At 49.0% G+C, this 16,036-nt stretch overlaps 1 protein-coding gene across 5 annotated transcripts in view; it reads left to right on the top strand.

Moving 5' to 3' along the window:
* Positions 1–16,036, top strand: part of TMEM53 (transmembrane protein 53) — a 39,438-nt gene that overhangs the window by 5,472 nt on the left and 17,930 nt on the right. For 3 of the 5 annotated variants that reach the window (XR_010138408.1, XR_010138409.1, XR_010138410.1), the window contains 2 exons: positions 8,910–9,031; positions 13,989–15,233. Coding sequence is in view for 1 of the 5 variants with exons in the window: in XM_063719285.1 (XP_063575355.1) it covers positions 8,910–9,031; positions 13,989–14,639 (773 nt within the window). In the remaining 4 variants the exon portion in view is untranslated. Of the gene's footprint in view, positions 1–8,909; positions 9,032–9,362; positions 9,624–13,988; positions 15,948–16,036 lie in introns of those variants that run through there. The other 2 variants (XM_063719285.1, XR_010138411.1) reach the window with 2 other exon arrangements.

The following is a 16,036-nucleotide window of genomic DNA, read 5'->3' on the forward strand; positions in this document are numbered from 1 at the left end:
TTCTACAGTGAGTATGCATTACTTGTGAAGTAATAATAATTTTAATTTATTGAACTCTTTCCTTCTGCCAGGCACCATGATAAGCCCTCTATAGCTATTATCTTATTTAATTCTTTGTATCATTATCCCCATTTCACAGATAAGGAAATTGAAGCTTAGAGAACTTGATTAAGGTCTGTGTCATAGTTATTAAGTGGCAGAGGCAGAGATTTGAACCGAGATACGATTTTGTACAGTATGTACTCTTAGATACTATGCTACTCTGCTCTGCTCTTCTTTTAAAAAGTAAATAAAAAATAAAGTAATTTGGCCGGGTACAATGGCTCATGCCTGTAATCCCAACACTTTGGGAGGCCGAGGCGGGTGGATTGCTTGAGCCCAAGAGTTTGAGACCAGCCCGGGCAACATGGCCAAACCCTGTCTCTGCAAAATAATACAAAAATTAGCTGAGCATGGTGGTGCTTGCCTATAGTCCCAGCTACTTGGGAGGCTGAGGTAGGAGGATTACCTGAGCCCAAGAGGTCGAGGCTGCAGTGAGCCGTGACTGCGCCACTGCCCTCCAGCCTAGGCAACACAGAAAGACCTTGTCTCAAAGAAGAAAAAATTTGATTTAAATATAGGAACTGTGAGACACTAGAAAGTTTTTCTGGGGAGTAGAGAAAATTAAGAATCTTTCAATTTTTTGCATGTTATTTTATTTTAATTTTAATTTTATTTTATTTTTGAGATGGAATATCGTTCTGTCGCCCAGGCTGGAGTGCAGTGGCGCGATCTCAGCTCACTGCAAGCTCTGCCTCCCGGGTTCACGCCATTCTCTTGCCTCAGCCTCCGGAGTAGCTGGGACTACAGGCATCTGCCACCACGCCTGGCTAATTTTTTGTATTTTTAGTAGAGACGGGGTTTCACCTGTTAGCCAGGATGGTCTTGAACTCCTGACCTCGTGATCCGCCCACCTTGGCCTCCCAAAGTGCTGGGATTACAGGCGTGAGCCACCGCGTCTGGCCAATTTTTTGCATTTTAAAAAGAAAACATAGTTTCTATTTTCATTCTGGCTTGCGAATAAAAAAGTACATATTGTACTGCAGACCCTTATGCCTTATCAGCCCATTCCTTTGTCTTCCGCATATGCCCCTGGGATATACACAATCTAATTTATGCTTGAGTTTTATGGCTTGAACTGTTGTACAATATACGTATTTGTAATTCTTGCACTATCTGTGTCAGTGTTATTTGTTGAGAAATTCTAGAGGACAGGGAGCTTGTGAGATTAAATTGTTTTGTGGGGTACTCGAGAAGTGCTAGGGTTGAAAAGAATCCTTCCGCATTGCTGAGGGGCTTCTGGGCATCCCTGGCCTCTTTGACTTCTCAACTGCTTTTGACTCTGCTGGACCACCTCCCCTGTTGTTTGAGATAATATTTTAACTTTCATTGCAGAAGTTATACATACTGATTTTAGAAAATGGGAAAAAAATCATGAAAAAGAAATTGCCTCTAATCCCAGAAATAATTGCATTAATATTTGATGTATTTTTTTCTATGCATTAAAAAAAATAACGTGGCTGGGCGCGGTGACTCACGCCTGTAATTCCAGCACTTTGGGAGGCCAAGGTGGGCAGATCACCTGAAGTCAGGAGTTCGAGACCAGCCTGGCCAACATGGTGAAACCCCGTTTCTACTAAAACTACAAAAATTAGCTGGGCATGATGGTGGGCGCCTGTAATCCCAGCAACTAGGGAGGCTGAGGCAGGAGAATTGCTTGAACCTGGAAGGCGGAGGTTGTAGTGAGCGGAGATTGCACCATTACACTCCAGCCTGGGTGACAGAGTGAGACTGCCAAAAAAAAAAAAAAGTGTGCGTTTGTGTAGTATGTGTGTATATATGGGTATTCTGTTATGATATTGCTTTATAACTTGTGTTTTCACTTAATGTATTACTATTATTTTTAAAAATAATAGCGTCGTTGAGAAATAATTCACATACCATAAAATCCACCCTTTAAAAATGTACTTCTGGCCAGGCGCGGTGGCTCATGCCTGTAATCCCAGTACTTTGGGAGGCTAAGGTGGGAGGATTGCTTGAGCCCAGGAGTTCAAGACCAGTCTGGGCAACATAGTGAGACCCTGTCTCTACAAAAAATAAAAAATTAGCCAGGCGTGGTACCATGTGCCTGTAGTCTTAGCACTCAGGAGGCCGTGATGGGAGGATCGCTTGAGCCTGGGAGGTTGAGACTGTAGTAAGCCATGATCTCACTACTGCATTCTAGCCTGGGTGACAGAGTGAGACCCTGTCTCAAAAAAAAAAAAAAAAAAAGAAAAAGTACAATTCACTGGCTTTTGGTATATTCACAGAATTGTAAGAGTATCACTGCTATCTAATTCCAAAACATTTTCATCATCTGAAAAAGAAACCCCATTCCTGTTAGTAGTCACTCTCCATTCCCTCCTCCCCCCAGCCCTTGGCAACTACTAATCTTTCATTCTCTGTGGATTTGCCTATTCTTGATATTTTATATAAATGAAGTCATATAATATGTGCCCCTTTGTATCTGACTTACTTCACTTAGAATGATGTTTTCAAAGTTCATCCATGCTATCACATGTATTAGTACTTCATTCCTTTTTATGACTGAATAGTATTTAATTGTATGGATGTATCACATTTTGTTTATCTGTTCACAGATGATAGGAGGTATGTTTCCACGTTTTGGTTATTATGACTGCTATGAACATTCATGGGCAAGTTTTCATGTGGATGTATATTTTTAGTTCTCTTGGATGTATCCCTAGGAGGGAAATTGTGAGGTCATGTGGTAACTCTATGTTTAATTTTTTTGAGGATCTGTCATAGTGTTTTCCAAAGTGGCTGCACCATTATGCATTTCCACCAGCAGTGTATGAGGGTCCTGGTTTCATCCACAACCAACACTTGTTTATTATCTGACTTTTTAGTTATAGCCATCCTGGGTATAAAGAGATACCTCATAGTGGCTTTGATTTTGATTTCCCTAATGGCTATGATGCTGAGCATCTTTTTGTGTGCTTATTGGCCATTTGTAAATCTTCTCTGGAGAAAGACCTGCTTAATATATTCAGGTCCTTTGCCCATTTTTGAGTTGGGTTTACTTTTTGCTGTTGAGTTTTAGGAGTTTTCTCTGTATTCTGGATATTACTCCCTTATCAGATACATGATTTGCAAATATTTTTCTCCATGTTGTGGGGTTTTTCTTTATTTCACTTTTTTTGGATTATGTCCTTTGAAGTAAAAAGTTCTTATTTTGATGAAGTCTCAATTTATCTCTTTTGTTTGTTTGTTCCTTGTACTTTTGGTGGCATGTCTATGAAACTGCTGCCTAATCCAAAGATTTACTCGTACGTTCTCTTCTGTTTTGTAGTTTCAGCTCTTACATTTATGTCTATGATCTGCTTAATGTATTATTGAATATTTCTCCATGATTTAACATTTTTCTTTCTTATAAGTGGAATTACCAAGTCAAAGATTGCATGATACATATATATTTTTTTGAGATGGAGTTTTGCTCTTGTTGCCCTGGCTGGAGTGCAGTGGCGCAGTCTCTGCTCACTGCAACCTCTGCCTCCTGGGTTCAAGTGATTCTCTGCCTCAGCCTCCTGAGTAGCTGGGATTACGGGTGCCCACCACCGTGCCCAGCTAATTTTTTGTATTTAGTAGAGATGGGGTTTCACCATGTTGGTCAGGCTGGTCCCAAACTCCTGACCTCAAGTGATCTACCTGCCTCGGCCTCCCAAAGTACTGGGATTATAGGCTTGTGCCACCGTGCCCGGCAAAGATTGCATGTTTTTGAGACTTTTGATACATGTTCCAGAATTCTTGTGATGGTTTTCTTCCTGTCATTTCTACCCCTCCCTATCTGTCTCTCCACTGCTCTGGTTCAGGCCTTCACCATCTCTTGCCTTGATGAACCTCCTACCTGTTCCTGATGAACACTGTCTGTGTAGTGTGTGTTAAGTGTAGTGGTGTGGTGGTGGGTGCTGTGACAGTACAGAGGAGGGGCACCTCACTCAGTCTGATGGTTTGGGGTGGGGGGTGGTGAGAAGGCGTTGGGGAGGGCGTCAAGGAAGGCTTCCTGGAAGTAAGTAGTGAGCTGATTCTATAGGTGGAATGGGCATTAGCAAAGCATGAACACGGAGCTTCAGCATTGTGGGCTGGAGAGCAGAGAGCACATGCCAGGTCGCGGTGGTGGAGGCGGTAGAGCATGCTGGTCCGGAGAGTGGGCACTGGCTCTGCTGCTTCCTGGCTGTGTGTTCTTGGGGGAAAGGGACTTCCCCTCTCTGTATTTTAGTTTTCTCATATGTAAAATGGAGATAGTAATAGTAGCTAACTCCTAGGATGGTTGCAAGACCAAATGAGGCAGCATATATTGAAGTTCTGGCTGGGAGAAGCAGGTAGATGAGGTCATTATGGGGTCTCTTGATGTACACGAGGCAGCCATATATACAGGTTTGGAGCTGAGGTGATAGAGATGGTTTTGTTATCTACAGGGCTGGCTAGGGTAGCGGATACAAGCTGGTCTTTAGAGTCAGGCCAGCTGGGTTTGGATTTCAGCTTCACTGCTTGTTAGTTATGTAACCTTGAGCAAGCCGTTTCGTATGTGCCTCAGGTTTTCGTCTGTAAAATGAGAATTCTTGCTCATAAGAGTATTGCAATTTTTTTTTTTTTTTTTTTTTGAGATGGAGTTTCGCTCTTGTTGCCCAGGCTGGAGTGCAATGGCGCGATCTCGGCTCACCGCAACCTCCCCACCACTGGGTTCAAGCGATTCTCCTGCCTCAGCCTCCTGAGTAGCTGGGATTACAGGCATGTGCCACCACGTCCGGCTAATTTTTGTATTTTTAGTAGAGATGAGGTTTCTCCATGTTGGTCAGGCTGGTTTCGGACTTCTGACCTCAGGTGATCAGCTTGCCTTGGCCTCCCAAATTGCTGGGATTACATGCGTGAGCTACCACACCTGGCTTTTTTTTTTTTGATAATAGGGTCTCATTCCATCACCCAGGCTGAAGTACAGTGGCATGATCATGGCTCAGTGCAGCCTTGATCTCCTGGGCTTAAGCCATCCTCCTGCCTCAGCACCCTGAGGAGCTGGGACTACAGGCGTGTGCCACCTTGCCCAACTAATTTTTATAGAGATGAGGTTTCGCCATGTTGCCTAACCTGGTCTTGAACTATTGGGCTCAAGTGATCTGCCTGCTTTGGCCTCCCAAAGTGCTGGGATTACAGGTGTGTTGTGAATAATAAATGAGTTGATATGTAAAATGCTTACAATAGTGCCTGACACATCATGCTGTGTGTGTTAGCGTTTTTTGCTGGAGAAGTTCTTAATGGTTTAGGAACAAGGTATATTTGATTGCTTGTACAGGGTTCTGGTAAGTCTGAATAGAGTGGGAGATCCAGCCAGGGGCCAAAGTTTTCAGTGCCTCAAAGTTAGCTGCCAGAGGCCTGGAGTTGTCAGCAGCAGGACGGGGAGAGGGTGATATGGCCAGTGGAATAAGTAACAAAAGGGGAGGAGTTTGTACAAGAGAATGGAAGAATCATGATCCTGATGTGGCAATGAATAACAATAGCCATAGCAATGACTTTTGGCTGGGCGCGGTGGCTCACGCCTGTAATCTAGGACTTTGGGAGGCTGAGGCGGGTGGATTGCCTGAGCTCAGGAGTTCGACACCAGCCTGGTCAACATGGTGAAACCCCGTCTCTACTGAAAATACAAAAATTAGCCAGGTGTGGTGGTGGGCACCTATAATCCCAGCTACTCAGGAGGCTGAGGCAGGGGAATCGCTTGAACCCGGGGGGTGGAGGTTGCAGTGAGCCAAGATCGCACCACTTCACTCCAGCCTGGGCAAAAAAGTGAAACTCCTTCTCAAACAACAACAACAACAACAACAAAAGTGTTTTTAAATGAGCCGGGCCATGGTGGCGCATGCCTGTGGTCCCAACTACTCAGAAGTCAGAGGTAGAAGGATGGCTTGAGCCCAAGGAGGTTGAGGCTGCAGTGAGCTGTGATTGTGCCACTGCACTCCAGCTTGGGCAACAGAGCGAGACCCTATCTCCAAAAATAAAGAAATCAATAAAGAATATTACAGAAAGCTTGGGCTATGGGAGTAGGCAGTCTGTCCAGGGTGCCAGTATTCTGAGGGTTTCTTCGCCTTCATGGAGGGTGAAGAGTCATTCATCTGCCTGAGTTGGTAAAGCCAAGGTTGCCAGCAAAACAGAGTTACAAATCCCAGCCTCAGGAGGAGGGGCAGTTGGGAGGCCCAGCAGCAGCTGTTTGAACCTCTGGCAATTGGGAGTGCACCATCTCTGCTGGTGGGGGCTGGCCTTGACATCCCGTGGCCGCCAGGAGATGTGACCTCCCTTGGTTGCTTTCTCTGTATTTGCAATAAATCCCAAAGCCCTTTGCTGGTGTCTCGGTGGTGGCACATGGGGGAAACCCTGTAGGCAGGGGAAGAGGAGCCTGTTCTCAGACAGCTGCAGAGGTAAGGGAGCCTCCCAGAACAGGGTCTTGGAAATCGAGTTGCTGGGTCGCGAAGATGCAAAAGCAGGTTCAAACGGTAGCTGCTGATTACCCTCCATGAGGCCGCCGCAGCCTAAGCCTCGTGGGCAGAGTCATACCCAGCAAGGTTGGGCTGGGGCCCCACTGAAGCCCAGGGCCTCTCCACCAGAAAGGCCAGTGCAGGTGAAGAGCCATCTGGCAGAAGATGGGGACACTAGGCCGAGAAAAGTGGTGAGAATATTTGGAACTGCTTGAGATAGACCTGTGGGACTGTCTCCCTCATCAGAGGCCGAGCCAGCACCCGTGGAGGCCGGGAGGGCTGGCAAGTGTCAGCAGGGGACTGAGGCTTTGGCAGCTTCTGCTCCAGGCTGAGTTGCAGCCAGGCCTGGGACCCCCACCGGTGCGGGCAGTTAATCTCCGAGGCCAGAGTCACCACCACTAGAGAGCAGGAACATTGAACTTTTCAATCACATTAATTTCCACAGGAAATTGTTGTCTTCCTTTTGTCCAAAGGTTAGTGATTTATATTTACCATCCTCTTAACTAGCCTTGAAATTTACTGTTGCCAGGTCACCACTGGCATCCATAAATTTCAGGGTGGCAGCTGAGCATAATATCCAAGCGGCTTGGTCCTTGGAAGGGTGCATGCCGGCCCTTTTGGGAGGGCAGATTAACTGGCTACAGACGGTCCTTGTACAGAAGTCCCCCTGAGGAGGCGGGTATTCACTTTGCAGGGGAAATGAGATGAGGTCTGTTTGACAAGATTGCAGGGAGGCTTCCTCAAAGGCAGCCCTGGTGGTGGTGGCGGCTGGTTTGTGCCTCTTAGCATATCACCAGCTGTGGATGGGGTGGCAGCACAGATGGTGCTGGAGTAGTATAGGGTGAGGAGCAGGGGCAGATTCCCAGCCCTACACTTTGCTTAGACAAGTACCTTAACCTCACTCTGCCTCAGTTTCTTCATCTGTAATAAGAGGACCTGCCTTAGAGTATTGTTATAAGGGTTAAACCTCAATAAATATAGGCTGTTATTATTCTCTGGCAGGACAGGGTAGGTGGCTTGGTATGGGCCAGAGTCAGTCAGCCTCATGTCCCTGCCTGCACTGTCCTATCCATTTCTCCTTTTAAGACCTTCTTCTTCCCGGGAGGCTGATGTGGGCAGATCACTTGAGGTCAGGAGTTCGAGACCAGCCTGGCCAACATGGCAAAACCCCTTCTTTACTCTTAAAAAAAAAAAAAAAAGAAAAGAAAAAGAAAAAAAAAGCTGCACATGGTGGTGGGTGCCTATAATCCCAGCTACTCAGTAGGCTGAGGCAGGAGAATTGCTTGAACCTGGGAGATGAAGGTTGCCCTGAGCTGAGATCATGCCACTGCCCTCCAGCCTGGGTGACAGAGCAAGACTCCATCTCAAAAAAGACCCTCTTCTTCCATCTGCTCATGGAATTAGAACAGGGGCTGGCAAACTTTTTCTGTAAAGGGCTAGTCAATATTTTAGGCTTTGTGAGTCACCCGATCTTGTTGTAACTACTCCACTCTGCTGTTCTTAGTGTAAAAGTAGCCATAGACCCTAAGTAAATGATGAGTGTGGCATGTTCCAATAAAACTATTTGTGGACAATGAAATTTAAATTCCATATAATTTTCACGCGTCACAAAATATTCTTTTGATTTTTTTTTTTTTTTTTTGAGACAGAGTCTCACTCTGTCGCCCAGGCTGGAGTGCAGTGGCTCGATCTCGGCTCACTGCAAGCTCTGCCTCCCAGGTTCACGCCATTCTCCTGCCTCGGCCTCCTGAGTAGCTGGGACTACAGGCACCCGCCACCATGCCTGGCTAATTTTTTTTTTTGTACTTTTAGTAGAGACGGGGTTTCACTGTGTTAGCCAGGATGGTCTCGATCTCCTGACCTCGCGATCCGTCCGCCTCGGCCTCCCAAAGTGCTGGGATTACAGGCGTGAGCCACGCGCCTGGCCGATTTTTTTTTAACCATTTAAAAATGTGAAAATTATTTTAGCTCGCAGGCCATACAAAAAATAAGGCAGTGGGCTCAGTTTTGGCCCCAGGGTTGCAGTTTGCTGAGCCCTGGATCAGAAGGGGAAAGGGCATGGAGAAGGTATTTACTTTCCTCACTTGGGCTGTCTTTGGGTCTCTAAAGAAAGGTGCCCTTGTGTTGGTTTGTCCGGTGACCCCATGGTGCCTCCTGAGAGGCCTGCAGAAAGGCAGCTGGAGCAGCACGGGGTGGGAACTGGTGCACGCGTGCTGGCAGGATGCCTGAGCCTGGCATGCGTTGGTTCCCTGCCTGCAGCAGCCGGAGTGCTGCTGGCTCTGGATTGGGCAGTCACCCCCGCCTCCACCCCAGCTCTGGTGTTGACAGTCCACATCTGTGTTTCAGAGAACAGCCCCAGCCCAGGTGGGAAGGAGGCAGAAACTCGGCAGCCTGTGGTGATTCTCTTGGGCTGGGGTGGCTGCAAGGACAAGAACCTTGCCAAGTACAGCGCCATCTACTACAAAAGGGTGAGTACTCTGGTGCCCTCTCCCCTGGGCTGCCGTGAGAGCTGACCACCTTTGAGGCAAGCCTGGGAATGGCTTTAAGAACAGCCTCTAGAGTTCGAGACCAGCCTGACCAACATGATCAAACCCTGTCTCTACTAAAAATACAAAAATTAGCCGGCATGGTGGCGTGTGCCCATAATCCCAGCTACTTGGGAGGCTGAGGCAGGAGAATCGCTTGAGCCCGGGAGGCGGAGGTTGCAGTGAGCAGAGATTGTGCCATCACACTCCAGCCTGGGTGACAGAGTGAGATTCCGTCTCAAAAAAAAAAAAAGCCTGTGAGGAAGGCCATGGGGTTATAGGGACTTAGTGGGATTATCCCCACTTGGCTGCCAGCTCTGTGGCCTGGCGTGACCCCTTTGGTCTCCTGATGGCTTCCCCTTCCTTCCTCCCTGCATTCCACAATGGGCAGCCCACCCTTGATGTGCCTTACAGTTGTAGAGTCGGCCCAGGCTCCAGTCCCTGTTAACTGGCCAGTGCCTCTGCGGGCAGCAGGAGCCAGGGCTGGGTGTCTGGGCATAGCTTGTACTCCCAGGACCTCCTCCTTTCCCACCAGGTGAGTTTCTGTCTTATGACTGTCCATGGCACTTTTCACATTCCCAGACTAGTAGGGCCTCTTGGAAAAGAGATTCATGCTTCTTCTCATCCAACCAAGGTTGGATATAGAGACTGTGGTAACTGCAGAGGGCCTTAGCAGGACCTGGTTATATTTTGGAAGCCTTTCTCACATCTTGGGCCTCCAACTCCACCCTCCCCTCCTCAGCCCAGATCTCTCCCGCAAACAGCCTCCTGCGGGGGTACCCATACAGACAGCTCCAACTGCCAGCTGGAAGCCTTGGACTGAGCAGTGGGGGGGCACCTGGGAGAAAGGCCAGCTGAGCCCCCTTCCCCTCAGCATCCCTCCACTCACCCACGTCCACATCCCGCCTGACCGAGGTGTGTAGTGGCCCTGGAATGGGAGAGAAATTGGGGGAAAATGTAGTTCTGAGCTTGAAGCCTCTCCCCAACCTCCGAGGCTGGGGCTCTGGTGTTGCCTTGTACAGACAGCCTCACTGCGGGCAGTTTCAGCTGTGAGTTCTGCTCACTGGGTTCGGCTTGTCTGGCTTCTTCATTAGCCTGAGATCCTTGAGGGCAGGCAGGGGGACCAGGAATAGTCAAGTATGGCTGGGATGAAGAATGAAGGGACAGGCACCCGGCAAGAGGTGGGGCTTGGAGGGGGTCCTCAGGGTATTTAAGCAGGGATGTGATGTTAGATTCATGAATCAGAAAGTCGCTTTTGGCCTGGTGCAGTGGCTCACGTCTGTAATCCCAGCACTTTGGAAGGCCGAGGTGGGCAGATCACTTGAGGTCAGGAGTTCGAGACCAGCCTGGCCAACATGGTGAAACCCCATCTCTACTAAAAATACAAAAATTAGCCAGGCGTGGTGGTGCACACCTGTAGTCCCAGCTACCAGGGAGGCTGAGGTGGTAGGGATCGCTTGAACTCGGGAGGTGGAGGTTGCAGTGAGCCGAAGTCGTACCACTGCACTCCAGCCTGGGCAACAAAGCGACACTCTGTCTCAAAATAAACAAAGTCCCTTGCTGCAGAGTAGCGGGGAGATTGGAGGGGTGGGGCAGGAAGCCAGAAATGAGTTTAGAGGGGCTTGCCATGATCCAGGGACAGAGGGTAGTCAGGACCTTGGAGCTGGGGGTGTCGGTAGAGGTAAGGTGATGGATTGAGGAGCTTGTCAGGAGGTAGAATGGTAGTTTAATGAGAGATTGGGCATGGGCACAGGGATAGGGAGGTTCCCAGGGTAATGCCAGGTTTCTGGCTGGGCACCTCCTGGGTAGAGGGGGGTGTGTTTTTTGAGACTGGAACACTGGAAGAGAATCCATAGGCTCTGGAGTGGATGAGATCCCCCAGGGAGTGTGTAGAGGGACAGAAGAGGGCCTAGGACAGTCCTGAGGAACCCAGACTTAATGGAGTGGAAGATGAAGAGGGTCCTATGAGGAAAGGAGGAGTGGCCAGAGATGGATATGAAAACCCAGGAAGGTGTGACAGAATCTGCAGAAAGAGTCTTTGGGAAATGGGCCGTTGTACAGGGCGGGAGTAAAGATGCTATTTGGGCAGAAGGCACGAGGGAGAAAGTAGATGGAGTAAGATCCCAGAGAAGGCAGAGGTGTTGAGGTTGCAGGGTTGGGAGAGGGGTAGTCTTGGAAAGGAAGACTTTCCAATAGGGAGGACACGATGAGTGTAGAGAAAAAAAGAGTCCAATCCAAAACTCTAATATTTTATTATTTAAAAGAAAACAAGGTGGATGCTGTGGCTCATGCCTGTAATCCCAGCACTTTGGGAGGCTGAGACAGGAGGATCACTTGAGCCTAGGAGTTTGAGACCAGCCTGGGAAGCATGGTGAAACCTGATCTCCACAAAAAAAATTAAAACAATTAGCCAGGCACAGTAGTGCGTGTCTGTAGTCTTAGCTGCTTGGGAGTCTGAGGTGGGAGGATCACCTGAGCCTGGAAAGTTGAGGCTGCAGTGAGCTGTGATCGTGCCGCTACACTCCAGCCTGGGTGACAGAGTGAGACCCTGTCTCAAACAAAACAAGCAAAACAAAACAAAAACACCATATTCTAGCACCTAGAGATGACATCTATTTACACTTAGTGTATATCCTTCCAGCTTTTTGGGGAGGATATATCTTTTCTTTACCTACATGAGACCTATTGAGTGTACTGCTTTGTATCCTGCTTTTTTCAGATCACGATCTCCACCTTCTTGTTTCGTCTCATTTAGTTTCCAGTCCATGTTCAGATTCCCTAATTGTCCCTAAAGCATCCTTTACAGCGGATGTGCCCAAACCAGGATCCAATCTAAGATCATACATTGCATCTAGTTATTTTGTTTCTTCTTAAGGCTCTTTTAAATCCAGAACTGTTCCCCTCTCCACCTGATTTTAGATTCAAGGTCTCACTCTGTCACCCAGGCTGGAGTGCAGTGGTGCAATCATAGCTCACTGCAGCCTCAACTCTTGGGCTCAAGCAATCATCCTGCCTCCAGCCTCCTGAGTAGCTGGGACTGCAGGCATGCACCACCATGCCAAGCTAGTATTTTTTTTTTTGTTCTTTTTTTTTTTTTTGAGATGGAGTCTTGCTCTGTCGCCCAGGCTGGAGTGCAATGGCATGATCTCAGCTCACTGCAACCTCTGCCTCCTGGGTTCAAGCAATTCTCCTGCCTCAGCCTCCCAGGTATCTGGGATTACAGGCACGTGCCACTACGCCTGGCTAATTTTTGTATTTTTAGTAGAGACGGGGTTTCATCATGTTGGTGAGGCTGGTCTCGAACTCCTGACTTCATCATCTGCCCACCTCAGCCTCCCAAAGTGTTGGAATTACAGGCGTGAGCCACTGTGCCCGACCGTTTTTTTTTTCTTTTTTAGAGATGGGGTCTCACTACGTTGTCCAGGCTATAGAACAGCCTCTTTTTTCATGTTACTGGCTTATTGAAGAGACTGGGCTGCAAGATAATATTTCTAGGAGTGTGTGATTCCAGATGCTTCCAGGGAGAAACATACAATGGGGACTGAAAGGCCTCTGTCAGATTTGAGCATTTGGGAGAATGTGGGTGGCCTTAAGCAGCCTCCTCTTCAGAGTCTTGGGAGGGATGCTTAGGCACTCCAGGGCTAGGAGGTCAGGCGGCTGATGGCAAGGTACCTCTGCTGACCATCCCTGTTTAGCCATGGGTCATTTAACTACTGTGGCCATATGATTTTCTCCTTGTTACTACCACGTCACTAATTACTGCTGGTATTGGTGGAGAGTTTACTTTGTGTCAGGTGCTGCTTTGATCATTTGAGATACATTTTTTTCATCTAATTTTACCCATAACCTTATGAGGTGGGTGTTATCCCAATTTCACCGTAATCTTATAGATGGGGACCCAGACTCAGAAAGTAGTAAGCTGCTCCTTGTTCTTACTATTGATACATAGTGGTGCCAGGAGTTGAACCCAGACCTGTCTGACCCCAGCACTCTCCAAAGTCACATTCCCCTGACAAAGGGCCCTTTGTCTCTGGAACAGGAGGATGAGAGGGGATTAGGAGCCAGGCATGGTGGCTTTTCTAACTGACCTAGAAGGGGACCTGTGTGGAGATTGTGGCACCCATGGCCCAGGCATGAGGAATATAGAAGCCTAGAGGGAGTTTGGGCCCAGATTTTAGAATTCGAGGAACAAGTGTTTACTGTATTTGGAATTTCAGGGCAGGTATGAGGAGTGATCCCAGGCCTGGGAACCAGGGACATTTGAGTGTCAGGTCCCTGAGTCCAGACAGTATGGACTCTGTTTTTAGGAGCCTGGGAGAGAGGGAAGGTGACAGTGACCAGTGATGAAAGTCATGTGGGCCTGGCTCAGAAGTGGCTTCTGGTGGTCAGGGCTGGGGCCTGCAGGCCAGCTCTTGGGTACTGGTCTCATAGGGGTACTACTTGTGTCTGGGAGGTAGGGACAGTGCAGATCTGAGGTGCTGGGGCAGGGTATAGCCAAGCAGTGAGGCCCTGCCCCAAATGTGCAAGGTCTAGCATGGGAGGGCGGGGCGCAGACAGGAGGGAACCAGAGTAAAGAGACTTCCTCTGGTCAGCCCAAGTGTCTCCAGTACAGGCTTCAGGCTCTGGGCCTCAAATACCACTCCAGGCCAAGAGGGCTTGGCCAGCATGAAGCAATTAGTCCAAAAATGGGCCTTAAGTATACTTTCCCCGCCCAGAAGGCACCTGTGTCTGTGGGCGGCGGGCTGGTGGGCTCAGGCTGAAGCAGGACCCAGAGCATTGCTGACTCTGTGGGCCCCATGGCCTATGTCCTACAGGCTGGGGTTGCTGGGCCTCTCTGACCTTAGCTTGTACCCACTACCCCCACCTCATCTGTGAGGACTGACCGGGCCTCTCTCCCCAGGGCTGCATCGTAATCCGATACACAGCCCCGTGGCACATGGTCTTCTTCTCCGAGTCGCTGGGCATCCCTTCACTTCGTGTTTTGGCCCAGAAGCTGCTCGAGCTGCTCTTTGATTATGAGATAGAGAAGGAGCCCCTGCTCTTCCATGTCTTCAGCAACGGTGGCGTCATGCTGTACCGCTACGTGCTGGAGCTCCTGCAGACCCGTCGCTTCTGCCACCTGCGTGTGGTGGGCACCATCTTTGACAGCGCTCCTGGTGACAGCAACCTGGCAGGGGCTCTGCGGGCCCTGGCAGCCATCCTGGAGCGCCGGGCTGCCATGCTGCGCCTGTTGCTGCTGGTGGCCTTTGCCCTGGTGGTTGTCCTGTTCCACGTCCTGCTTGCTCCCATTACAGCCCTCTTCCACACCCACTTCTATGACAGGCTACAGGACGCAGGCTCTCGCTGGCCCGAGCTCTACCTCTACTCGAGGGCTGATGAAGTAGTCCTGGCCAGAGACGTAGAACGCATGGTGGAGGCACGCCTGGCACGCCGGGTCCTGGCGCGTTCTGTGGACTTCGTGTCATCTGCACACGTCAGCCACCTCCGTGACTACCCTACTTACTACACAAGCCTCTGTGTCGACTTCATGCGCAACTGCGTCCGCTGCTGAGGCCATTGCTCCACCTCACCTCTGCTCCAGAAATAAATGCCTGACGCCTCCCCACAACTTGCATCTGTGGGGCACTCTTCTCGTTCAACTCTCTGTAGCCCTTTGGGACTTTGTGGTCCCTTAAGTAGAAAATTCCTATGGGCCTGTCTCCTGGGGGCCTCCGTCTGCTGGTGGTCTGCTTACCACAGAATCCTAAGGGGCAGGAGTGCCTGGGCATGTGTTTGTGGGAGCCTTGCAGTCAGTTGTGTTTGGACAAGTGCAACAGTCAGGCTGCTGATTGCTGTGGCATGCAGGCTGTAGAGGTTGACAAAGGGAGGGTGTGTTGAGGGTGAGCCCCAGTTGATTTTTTAAAATTTAAACTGTGGTAAGAACATTTAACATGAGACCTACTCTCTTTTTTTCTTTACTTATTTATTTATCTATTTATTTCGAGACAGGGTCTCACTGTCGCCTAGGCTGGGGTGCAATGGTGCAATCATGGCTCACTGCAGCCTCAACCTCCCAGGCTCAAGTGATCCTCCCACCTCAGCCTCCCAAAGTGCTAGGATTACAGGCGTGAGTCACCGTGCCTGGCCAAGATCACCTAACAAAATTGTAAGTGTGTACGATACTTAAAATTTAAGAGATTATGTGCACGGCAGACCTCTAGAACAGAATAGTCTTGCATCTTGCATAATTCAGAACTTCATCATCTTGCATAACTGAAACTTTGTGCCTGTTACCAGAGTTGAGTTTTGATTCCTTGAATGGAAGGTGACCTTTGTGGGGAGATGCCAGAGGGAAGGTATCTCGGTCAGGGGTAGCGTCAGGCTGCGGGTAGGGGCTGTGATCTTTGCTCCAGCAGGGCGAAGCCCTACAGTGTAAAGTATCATTCACATGGCTCCCCCTTGGCAGTTCACTCAGAGAGGCTCCTCTGGCCCCACTGCCTGGGAGTCTGAGGTAGAAGCCAGATGAGGAGCTGAGGTTAGGGGCCTGCCTGGCTCTACCACACTTTGCTAGGAAGCCGCTGGATCCGGGAAAGTTGCAAGCTGAAAGTTGCCAGAGAGAGTAGGGAGCAGGAAGGCAGCAGCATTGTAACAGGAGCTGGGATGAGCTAACTCCCAAGCCGTAAAGACCAGAACCAGGGTAAGGGGATTTGGGCTGAAATAGCAAACTCCTTCATCCCCTGGAAGGGAGACCCACTTAGATACTCTCTAGGCAGAAGAGGTGAATTCAGCCTGATAGTTCAGTATCATTTATCATTCTAGAAGTCACTACTGCACAATGTTGGCATACAGTAGGTATTCAATAAATATTTGATTGAATGAGCTTACCGTGGTGATCAAGGGGCTTAGGGGGCAGTGAAGGAGATGGCTAGAAAAGCTCTGGATGGGAGCTGACTCTTGGGGATGATGGAC

This window comes from Pongo abelii, chromosome 1 (genome assembly GCF_028885655.2).
Source record: "Pongo abelii isolate AG06213 chromosome 1, NHGRI_mPonAbe1-v2.0_pri, whole genome shotgun sequence".
NCBI lineage: Eukaryota > Metazoa > Chordata > Mammalia > Primates > Hominidae > Pongo > Pongo abelii.